At 37.7% G+C, this 12,122-nt stretch overlaps 1 protein-coding gene across 2 annotated transcripts in view; it reads left to right on the forward strand.

Moving 5' to 3' along the window:
* The window catches only part of LOC111144603 (hook microtubule tethering protein 3), a 110,686-nt gene that overhangs the window by 86,202 nt on the left and 12,362 nt on the right, over nucleotides 1–12,122 (forward strand). The window contains exons 16-19 of one of the 2 annotated variants that reach the window (XM_022498983.1): nucleotides 572–659; nucleotides 3,141–3,146; nucleotides 6,083–6,117; nucleotides 9,486–9,568. In XM_022498983.1, the coding sequence (XP_022354691.1) occupies nucleotides 572–659; nucleotides 3,141–3,146; nucleotides 6,083–6,117; nucleotides 9,486–9,568 (212 nt within the window). The remainder of the gene's footprint in view (nucleotides 1–571; nucleotides 660–3,140; nucleotides 3,147–6,082; nucleotides 6,118–9,485; nucleotides 9,569–12,122) is intronic. The other variant, XM_022498984.1, reaches the window with a different exon arrangement.

Below are 12,122 nucleotides of genomic sequence, written 5' to 3' on the forward strand. Positions count from 1 at the left end.
TTCTGTGTGATTAGGACGTGGTGAATTCTCTGTTTTAAATCTGCTTTCCACTCTTAATCGCTTAAGTATTTTATTTCTTGTTCTAGTCTCAGTTCAGTCAAGCCTAACTCCTCCACATGATTAGATAAAGTTCTTTCTGCTTCAAGCAGTCATTATTCATTTTTGGCACCTCTGTGTGCTATGTGGAAGTATTTATCTTGTATTAGTATTTATCTTGTATTTTAACATTTTGCTTCCCTACTGAATTCCTTCACTATGGGGATCTTTTAGTGCAGTGCTGAGCATAGTGCCTGACACATAGTTTCAATAAATGTATTTACATGAACTTCATATAATTAGGTGTATATAAGCACGTTGGGGCAACAAAATATGTCCACTAAACTACCATACTTGAAATCATCATAGAAATTTCAAGTAAAACAAAAAAATAGCCAAAACAGTGAACTGCACTACTATCTTAACATGAGCGTTTGTTTTGTTAATTATACTGCCTTTCTAACCAACATGACAACCTAGGGAGAAGATAAAAGTAAGTCTGAACTTGGAAAATTAATATACAGTTGATTTCTAGGTTGGTGAATCAAAGACTTCTGGAAGTACAGTCACAAGTTGAAGAATTGCAAAAATCTTTACAGGATCAAGGCTCAAAAGCAGAAGATGTAAGTTTTAATATATACCGACCAATAATTTCACAGTGTTAAGAAAAGCTATAAGTTCTGTTTTTTATTTGATTGTCTCTATCAGAATAATTTACAATTATATTGGTTATAGAAAAGAAGCAATACTTTCCTATTACTAACATTCCTTAATGAAAGGACCAGACAGTACTTAATTGTACTGATTGGAATCACTGTGCTGGAAATTGGAAGTTTATTTGTAGTTATTAGCTAAGGAGTTGACTGAGGCATTGTGGAGTTTTTTGTTTGTTTTAGGAAGTGGGAAAACTAGGATTTTTTCTTTAAGTTTTTATTTATTCATTTAAATTCCTTACTCCCATTGTGGGGCTCACACTCACAATCCTGAGATCAAGAAGTCGCATGCTCTTCTGACTGAGCCAGCTAGGCGCCCTGAGGCTTTGTGTTATAAATGTGTTTGTCTCAATCTTCAGAGTTCAGGGTTTTTTCCCTCTGGCCGATAACAACAACAGTGCTGTTAGAAATTGGGCATGTTCAAGTAGAGATTTTTTATGTATAATTGATATTTTCAAAAATAATGCTATCCTTAGAAATAACCATCCCTGAATTTCTGAATCCTCTTGCTACCCCAGGCCAGCCCCACACAAATAGAAGTTCACAGACCTTCTTTTATTTTAATATTCCCTTATACTCTGCATATCTGTCATAGCCTTGCCTGCTTGACTGTCATGGTTGCATTAGAATATAGTAAACATGTTGAGCCAGAACTAGATCTTCTTTAATCTTCTCATGCTGTCTGAATTACCACAATGCTCATGTAGCACATAGTAGTCAGTCTCTGATGAAAGTGTGAATAAATTTTGCAAATCCTTTCCTTTTAATAAGGAGTACACGGTAGAACCACAGCTATAGAGTGTTCAAAATTAGTGTAAAGAGGGGAAAAAAAAAACCCTTAATTTTAGTGACCAATCTTTGCTTCAGACAGTTGGTTCTTTTATTATTGCTAGTGTAATTTGCTATAAACTCTGGCCTTTGAGTATAAACCTTTACATAGTTGTATAAACCTCTACGTAGTTGCTTTTTGGAGAATCGTCAAAACTATAGGTATATCATTTCTATCCAGTCTTAGTAATGTAAGAGGGTATGAAAATGAAAGAAACCAATGAAGGGGTGTTGAACCAGCATATTACTTAAAACCTGTGAATATTAGATCTAAATAGCTCATCATTGATCTGATTTTATGAGTTTCATAAACCTATGGCTATCTTCTATTGGTAGTATGTTCTTTCTAAGATCTCTGGTTTTGGTTTATCCTTTCATTAATGTGTGGGTAGTCCTTCTTAGACCCCAAATTGATTCCTAGTTCTTAAAATTATCACCAACATCTAAACTACTTTATTCCCTTATTAAAATAGAACTAGTTTGAAATGTTACGGTTTACTTTTTAAAAGTGTTTTTCTAATCCAGAATGGCAAGCAAGAAAGAGATGAAGCAAAACCAACATTAGTGTATTAAAATACTTAGAAGGCTAACTAAGACTGTCTTCAAGATGAACCTAAGTGATTTCTTCAGTGAAATCACTTGGTCTCTCAAACTTTGAGGAGACTTTTTGTTGATTTGCTATAGGAGAAAGGGGAAGGGCATGTGGTACATGGGAAATAAGAGTGGCAGGACATCAGTATCAGCTCCGCCTTAGTGTTACAGAGATAGCTGCCATATGTGCTTGATTCTCTTACTTGTGTTAGAACATTCAGAAGGAGTTTGTTCTGTAAACAATAATTTTGCATAGGTATCCCTGTGGTAATCAAATCTGATTAACTATGCTCTGTGCCATTACTTAAAGAGAACATACTTCAGAAGTGAGATGCCAGCCATGAAAGTACTATTTGCCTAAGTTAGTCAATTTATTTGACTGCCCAGATGCTAGAGAGGTGTTACTCTAACTTCTTAGATATTCCCTTAGAGTTCTTTTATATATATAGAAAAGATTCAGATAGGAACTTTCCTTATTGTGATAGGACTCAAATCCAGCAAATGTTTGATGTTTTCATCTTCTCTTCCACTAACCTGTAGTGTCGCATCTCAGGAATATCAGGTAGTATGTAGAACAACTGGCCAAATGGAACTGGTTCCCTCTAAAGAACAGCGTAATTTCTGCCCATTTCTGTTACCAAAAGCATAGTCCTTTCATGTGACCTTAAGTCAGTAGGATGGTTTACACATTTTTATTATTATTTTTATGTCATTTATTTTTAGCATGGAAGCAGAAAAGCATTGTTAAATCCAGTCATATGGATAATATGAGCTAGCCACAGTGTATAAAACTCAAGAGAACAAGACAGGATGAGGAGACCATAGAAGAAAGAAAAATGTACATTTTTGAAAACAAAATGCATAATTTTTGCTTATGTTCATGAATTACTAAATCGTTCCTTCTCTTGGCTGCTGTATTTGCTTCATACTAATATGTCCTCTCTGTCTCTTGGCATGGTTTCTGCTCAAAAGGCTATTGTAAGTATGGCTTCCTATTCATTTCTATATATTGAGCAAATTTTTTTTTATATACATTCTCCTCCATCATAGTTGATGGTATTGAAATTTTTTAATTATGGGAATTCTATGCAAATGAATATGTTATTTTCCTTACAAGTTTATGTCCTTTACACTTAAGATATTTAAAGGATATTGAAAACAAGTCAAGCCAAAAAGACCTCTGCTCTTATTTGTTCCCCCCATCCCACTCCTGCTCTGCCTCCTTGTTATAATTAGTACATTTTTATAAATTATTTTGGAGCTTCCTGTTGCAGTCTGGCCTCCTCCTGCCACCTCCTTTAATAGTAACGGTCTTCAGTGGAGAGGTGGTGGAGTGTAGGAAGCATGGGAGTAAAGACCATGCACAAACTTTGGAGTCTGGCAGGCCTGGGTTTGTTTTGGGGTATATTGTTTTTTTGCTTTCTTTTGTTTTTCCAGACCTGGGATTTTAATTTTGGGTCTGCCACTTGAAAGCTAGTGAATGTCTCCCCAGTCTCACCTTCCTCACCTGTCAGATGGGCTGATATGGCTCACAGTGGTGAGATTAACATGAGACTGCGGTGCCTACTGTATTAACCATTCAGGAGAATGATTATTGTGTATTATCTCAGTTAAAACTAATTTTGCTAGCGCCCAGTTAAAACGTAAATGCAAAATTACAGTTAAGGTACTTAAAAAGTATTTGCATTTTACCATCTGTACGAAAGAATGAACAAAGCGATAACTGAAAATTAACAGAGTTATTGCCTTTCTTTTATATTTGGGGGAAGCACTGATGGGAGTCTTGTAGTCCATTGATCTTGGTGTAGTTTACATACTGAACAAAGAAGTAAATTTAATTAAGTAAACTTAATTAAGTAAATTTAATAAGTAAATATTCCAGAGCTGTGTTAAAATGGACTTGAATAAACAGTTATAGAAATCATTTTTAAATAAGGTGACTGAAAATCAGAAAACTCACTGTGGAGGTTTTTTCCCCCCATCACTGCTGCTATTGACTGATTGGACAATTTGTTTTATAAGCCTACATTAATTGGGTTTGGCTGAATTTCTCTCAAAATGGAATGTTTCATAGAACTCATTAGTAATATGTACCTTACAAGTTTTAAGTTTAGTTACAAAACCTAGTGGTCCTTTATAGAATGCCATTATTTTTTTTTTTTTTTTTTTTTTTTTTTTAGGCCAATTCTCATCTGCTTTTTGGGTGACTCTGTGTGTGTGTGTGTGTTTTGGGAGAGAAAGAGCACACATGTGACATAGGGGGAGAGGAAGAATTTTAAGCAGGCTCCACACCCAGTGCTAGCCACCACAGAGCTCAGTCTCCCAATCCTGAGATCATGACCTGAGCCAAAATTAAGAGTCAGGTGCTTAACCGACTGAGCCACCCAAGCACGCCAGGAGACTTTTTTTTTTTTTTTTTTTTTTTTTCCCATTCATTTACTTGATAGATCACAAGCAGGCAGAGAGGCAGGGGTTGGGGGAGCAGGCCCCCCTCTGAGCAGAAAGCCCAATGGAGAGCTCCATCCCAGGACCCCAAGATCACGACCCAGCCGAAGGCAGAGGCTCAACCCACTGAGCCACCCAGACACCCCACCCCAGGAGACTTTATTTTTATTATTTTTTTAAGATTTTATTTATTTTAGAGAGAGAGTCCTCAAGCAGACTCCCTGCTAAGCAAGGAGCCCAAATCAAGAGTCGGTGCTTGAGTGACTAAGCCACCCAGGCACCTCACCAGGAGAGTTTTTTAAAAATTTCCAGCCAAAGCTTCATTCTTAAGTAAATTAAATTCTGTGCATACAGCGTCCTTACAATCACATGAATTCTACATTCCCATACAATCACATGAATTACTTATGTGCATATTCAGAAATCTCTTGAGTAAGTCAGTGTTTTTGGCATTGATCCCAGTCTCTACCATGATGCAAGGAGAATAATATAGTTCATGAAAAGTATGTTGGGGGGTGCCTGGGTGGCTAGGTGGTTAAAGCCTCTCCCTTTAGCTCAGGTCATGATCTCAGGGTCCTGGGATGGAGTCCCGCATCAGGCTCTCTGCTCAGCAGGGAGCCTGCTTCCTCCTCTCTCTCTGCCTGCCTCTCTGCCTACTTGTGATCTCTGTCAAATAAATAAAAATCTTTAAAAAAAAAAAAAAAAGTATGTTAGGGAAAAAAAATCTATTATTATTAGAATTCTGCCTGCCTATTGGGTCCAGGAATATTAGGTCTGTGTATAAGTGGCCTTTTTATTACCTTTTTTTTTTTTTTTTTTTTTTTTTTGACACAGAGAGATATAGTGAGAAACAGCACAAGTAGGGGGAGCATCAGGCTCTCCACTGAGCAAAGAGCCTGACGCAGGGCTTGATCCCAGTCATGACCTGAGCCTAACGCACATGCTTAATAACTGCGCCACCCAGGCACCCCTTTCCAGTTCTTCTTGACTGTAGAGACTTCAGATATGCAGTTTCTAGGTATTTTATACTGATTGCTATCACTCATGGTCTGCTCTCTCTCCAATCAAAAGAGAAATAGGGGCACACCTGGGTGGCTCAGTTGGTTAAATGGCTGCCTTCGGCTCAGGTCATGATCCCAAGGCCTTGGGATGAGCCCAGCATCAGACTTTCTGCTCAGCAGACTTTCTGCTTCTCCCTCTGCCTGCTGCTCCCCCTGCTTGTGTTTTCTCTCTCTCTCTTTCTCTCTCTCTCTCTCTCTCTCTGACAAGTGAATAAATAAAATCTTAAAAAGAGAGAGAGAGAGAGAATGAGAGAAATAGACTTAGGTACCTTGTCTATTTTGAGCTCTTTGACCAGAGAACTTAACTGAGAACTCATTCAGGGTCAGTTACTACTGTACTCTTTATTTTTAAAAAATAATTTTGTTAGTTAAACTGTTAAATAAATTTATTTTATTTTCCATTTTCAGTCAGTTCTTCTAAAAAAGAAGCTTGAAGAACATTTGTAAGTATAAAAGCTGTTGAGTCTCATTCTCCTATCCTCCAGTGAAATAGAAGTATTTTGTTAGGTGGTTACAGAGTATTTAGGCAATGGCACAGGTGGCCCCTGAAGATACAGGAAATTATAAGACTTATTTATTGTCTAAAGGGTCATCTCCACCCAGTGTCCTTAAGTCAAAATAAGTACTGCTTTAGAACTGTTTTCTCCTAAGACTCCAGAGTTTTATGTGTTTGTGGTAGTATTTATAACTAGAAGTTTGAGACACTATAGATCAGGAAGCAGGAACCTTTTTCTGTAAAGGGCCAGCTAGCAGTTACCTTAGGCTTTGTAAACCATGGTCTGTGTCACAATCATGTAGCTTCGTAGTTTGAAAGCAGCCATAGACTATAGATTAATGTTGTGACTGTTCTGTAAAACTTTATACAAGAACAGGCAGCTGGCTGAATTTGGCCCAGAGACTGTAGTTTGCCAGCTCTAGAGTATAGGCAGCTGAATCTTCCTTTTTAAGTGAAGTTTTAAAGTACTACAGAGCTTATCAGTAGCAGATTTTCAGACATTTCCTTGAGTTACAAATATATTTGAAAGTGACTTTTTAACCTAAAAATGAAATAAATTTTAAAATATTACATTTGTTTTCTTATGAAGAAGAAATCTTTATCCATCTTTATCTTTAACTGAGGTTGACATCATTAGGAATGTTTTGTGATTTTCCTCACGCCCAGTAACAATTTTAATCCTTCCTATCAGTTTTTAGCAGCACTCTCCTAACGAACATTGAATGTATGGTGGCCATGAATTGCTAGCCTGTTGGGGGTGTTAACAGTGTTCCACTATGGTAAACCAGACATCGTTGGTATCACAGAGATAATTTTGACTTCTTCTACTATAATTGGAAAAAAATTTCTATAATTTTTTTATATGAGCAGTTTGTCTCATGCTATCTTTTTTGGGGGTTGGGGGTAATATGGGAAAAGTGAGATAATCCCAGGTGCTGACACTTGCTGGCAAGTATAACAAGGGGCAGATTCTTAATGCACTAACAGAAGAAAAAATGTTGCCTTCTAGCCATTGTGGGGTTACCTAGAGTTAGAATTCAGTTCTGAATTCTGTCCTTTTTTCTTAACCATTTCTCTATTGTTAAAAAAAAAAAAGGAATACCTGTTGTTTCATACAACAGTCCATTGTTCATACAATAGAACCGTTGTTCTGTGTTCATTTACATGGTAAATATCTTCATCAAAAAGAATTTATTATTGAGGATGAAGCCTGTTAGTCTCCAGTGGCTTCCATAACAAATTACCACAAACTCGGTGACTAAAAAGAAAGCAGAAATTTATCTTCTTCCAGTTCTTGACACTACATGTCTAAAATCAGGGAGGTCAGCAGAATGGGTTTCTTCTGTAGGTTCTAAGGGAGTCTTCAGGCTGACTGCTAGCAATCCTTGCTGTTCCCTGGCTTATAGACACATCACTCTAGTCTCTTATCTCCCCATCTTCACATGGCATCCTCCTCTCTGTACGTTTTGTCTTCACATGGCCTTCATATAGGGACACCAGTCATTGGACTTAAGGCCCACCCTGATCCAGCACAACCTCATCTTAACTAATTATATCTGCAAAGATAGTGTTTTCACATTCCTGGGTATTGGGGGTTAGGACTTCACTGTATCTCTTTTGGGAGTTATAATTCAATCCACAAGAGGGTCCATAGACATTTCAAAAGGTCATTCTCATGCAAATTTAAAACTATAGTGAAGATGCTGTATTTTACATACACCAAATTGGGTAAAATTAAAAATCAGACATACTAAGTATTGCCGAAGATGTTCCGCAAAGGTAATTCTATTGCCAAAGATGGTCAGCAGTGTATTCTCCACTGAGTTTCTATCAGTTTGCTTAGCAAACTGAACATGCACGTATGCTGTGACCCATGAGTCCATTCTCTACATCAACCCTAGATTCCTAGAAATGCTGTTAACCATGTGTCAGGAGACATGTAGAAGAAAGTATAAAAGAATATTGTTTGCAATAACAAAAGTAGACCCAATACAAATAGCACCAGTTTGTAAAACAATAGCTAGAATGAGTTATGTTCAGACAACAGAACATAATGCCGCAATCAGCTGTGTAACTCAAAGCTAACACGTCAATGTACGTGAATCTCAAGAGCGTGGTATTACGTAAAAGATGGAAGTCACAGGACAGTACATATAGTATAATGTATAAAGTGAAAATTTGGCAAAATTCACCAATACATTGGTTAGGAATACACACAAAGGCTCATCAGGAAAGTCATGAAAAAGATTAAACTTCTGAGTTTGGGTTCCCTAAGTTTCTGGGTTAATTTCTGTTTCATGACCTTTTTACTGAGCTGAAAGTTAATTACTATTTTAACTGCTGTATATACTCATTTTATATCTAGATACATATAGATACACTCAAAAAATTTGTTGAAAACTAGACTTATTAGAGTATTACTCATAGAAAAGACCAGAAATAGACTTTTAAAAGTGCTCTGTTTTCTTCTGTTTTTTTTTTCCTATATTTTCCAATTTATGCAGCCTTTTTTCCTCTGCTATTACAAAGTGCTAAACTAAATAGAGAATTACACATATTATAACTAATAGAAAGAAACTTTCTGTTCATTTTTTACGTTTGGATTGGAATATAACTTACATAAAGTACACAAATTCTAAGTTCCTGAGTTTGATTAATATTTTTTTACATTCAGAAATACCCCAGATCAACATATAGAATACTTGCAGTAAACTCCCCAAAATTCTTCATTCTCCCTTCTAATTGACTGATTCCATCCCCAAACTAGCCACTATGCTGCTCTCTTAACCACCTTTCATTGGTTTTGACACATTCTGAACTTACTTTAAAAGGAATCCTACAGTATTACCCTTTTGTATTTGACTTCCTATGTTCAAAATTCTGTGATACCTATCCATGTGAGTGCATGTATCATTAATTTTTTTTTATTGGGGGATAGCATTCTATTTTTATTTTTAACACTGTTTTACAATAAGACTTTTGTACTGTAAAACCTCTGTAAAGTTTTAAATTAATGTTTATAATATCCTCTTCCTAGAAAAAAAGACCATTACGTTTTCTGTGTCCTCTTATGCCTATTCATGTAAAAGAAATTATAACTATTTCAAAGTCTGAAATTTTTGTCTCCATTTTTTAACCTATTTTAAAAATATATATTCATGTTGGATTAGGCTTTTTTATCCTCTTTTGTTTCATAGCAGTTGTGTAATATGCAAGTGTATCCCAAGAATAAAGAACTTAGATCTTTCATTTCAAGTGAGGAAAAAAACAAAAGCAGTAGTAGTAGGTGACAATATGTTATATATTTTGTTACAGGGAGAAGCTTCATGAAGCCAATAATGAATTGCAGAAGAAGAGAGCCATTATTGAAGATCTTGAACCACGATTTAATAACAGCTGTGAGTTTTCCCTAATTAGCATAGTTGTTTTTAATTAAAGTATATTTAACATATTATAGTACTAATTACCACAGTTTGTTTTTTTAAGATTTTATTTATTGAGAGAGTGAAAGTGCATATGCAGGGGGGGAAGGGCAGAGGAAGAGAGAATCCCAAGCTGATGCCACACTGGGCTCCATCTCACAACCCTGAGATCATGACCTAAGCCGAAACCAAGAGTTGTATGCTTAACCAACTGAACCACCCAGATACCCAGTGATGAGTTTATATAAAATTGTTCCTTTCAGAAATAGGTCCTTTTATATATTCTAGCAATTAAAGAATTTATCTTACTTACAGAATGAGTATATAATCATCTTTATAATACTTCTAATTCTAGTTTTGAGTTTTTCCTTAACTGTAGATGGTAATGAATATTTTATGTAATTAGCTATTTCCATAGTATAGTTGCATGAAAGTCAGATGTTTTACTGCTTTTGATATTTATACCTGTAAGTAACCTGACTTTATTAATGCTTTTAATAAAGGACATAGACCTTCCCCCACACACACCTTTTCTAACTGTGCTGAAATATATATCACATAAAAATGACCATTTTAGGGGCACCTGGGTGGCTTGGTTGGTTGATGATCTGACTTCAGCTTGGGGTCCTGGTATCAGGCCTGCAACAGGCTCCATGCTCAGTGGGGAGTCTGCTTGTCCCTTTTCCTCTCCCTCCGGGCTCCCCTCTCCCTGTTCATGCTCTCTCACTCTCTCTCTGTCAAATAAACAAAATCATTTTTTTTAAATGACCATTTTAAGCATTTTTTAAGTATATAGTTCAGTGGCATTTAGTACATTCACATTGTTGTGCAACTGCTATCCATTTCCAGAACTTTTTCATCATTCCAATCTGAAATTCTGTGCCCATTGAACAGTAACCCCCCATTCTCCCCTGTCCTGCCAGCCCCTGGGAGCCACTGTTCTACTTTCTTTCTCCAAGAACTATTCTAAGTAAACTCATCTAAGTTGATTCATACATTTGTCCTTTCATGTCTGGCCTACTTCACCTAGCAGAATGCCTTTCATTTTCACTTATATTGTCTCCATGTTGACACGTGTATCAGAATTGAGGCTGAGTAATACTCAGTTATACATATTGACCACATTTTGTTTAAGCACTCATCTATCGATGGATACTTTGTTTCATTGATGGATACTTTTTAACTTATGCATTTCCAAACTGAAGTTTTTGTTTATTTACAAGAAAAACTTTTTGTTTAAAAAAGCTATTTTAGGGGCGCCTGGGTGGCTCAGTGGGTTAAGCCTCTGCCTTCCGCTCAGGTCATGATCTCAGGGTCCTGGGATCGAGCCCCGCATCAGGCTCTCTGCTCAGCAGGGAGCCTGCTTCTCCCCCTCTCTCTGCCTACTTCTGCCTACTTGTGATTTCTCTGTCAAATAAAAAAAAAAAATCTTAAAAAAAAAAGTTTAAAAAAAAAAAGCTATTTTATAAAAACAGTTGCTTTAGGGGGGAGGAGTCAAGATGGCGGAGAAGGAGCTGGCTGAGACTACTTCAGGTAGCGGGAGATCAGCTAGATAGCTTATCTAAAGATTGCAAACACCTACAAATGCAACGGGAGATCGAAGAGAAGAAGAACAACAATTCTAGAAACAGAAAATCAACCACTTTCTGAAAGGTAGGACTGGCGGAGAAGTGAATCCAAAGCGACGGGAAGATAGACCGCAGGGGGAGGGGCCGGCACCCGGCAAGCGGCGGAGCAACGGAGCACAAAATCAGGACTTTTAAAAGTCTGTTCCGCTGAGGGACATCGTTCCAGAGGCTTAACCGGGGTGAAGCCCACGCGGGGTCAGCGTGGCCTCAGGTCCCACAGGGTCACAAAAGGATCTGGAGTGTCTGAGTGTCGCAGAGCTTGCAGGTATTAGAACGGGGAAGCCGGCTACAGAGACAGAGCCAAGGAGTGAGCTCTCAGCTTGGAGTTACCTTGAACCGGTCGCAGGCTCGGTGAGCTCGGAGCGCGGCCGGAGGCCAGGGTGACGGGAGTAATTGGGTGCTGTTCTCTGAGGGCGCACTGAGGAGTGGGGCCCTGGGCTCTCAGCTCCTCCGGGCCGGAGACTGGGAGGCCACCATCTTCATTCCCGTCCTCCGGAACTCTACGGAAAGCGCTCAGGGAACAAAAGCTCCCGAAAGCAAACCGAGCGGATTACTCAGCCCGGCCCCTGGTAAGGTACAATTCCGCCTGAGGCAAAGACACTTGAGAATCACTACAACAGGCCCCTCCCCCAGAAGAGCAACAAGAAATCCAGCCAGGACCAAGTTCACCTGCCAAGGAGTGCCGTTTCAATACCAAGGAGAGCAGCAGAATTCCAGAGGAGGAGAAAGCAAAGCACGGAACTCATGGCTTTCTCCCCATGATTCTTTAGCCTTGCAGTTAATTTAATTTTTTTTTTCTTTTTCAATTTTTTTTTCTCTTCTTCTGCCAAATTTTTTTTAACTTTTACCCTTTTCTTTTTTACCGTTTTTTAACTAGTTTATCTAATATATATATTTTTTTT

This window comes from Enhydra lutris, unplaced genomic scaffold (genome assembly GCF_002288905.1).
Source record: "Enhydra lutris kenyoni isolate GAN:26980312 unplaced genomic scaffold, ASM228890v2 scaffoldscaffold11, whole genome shotgun sequence".
NCBI lineage: Eukaryota > Metazoa > Chordata > Mammalia > Carnivora > Mustelidae > Enhydra > Enhydra lutris.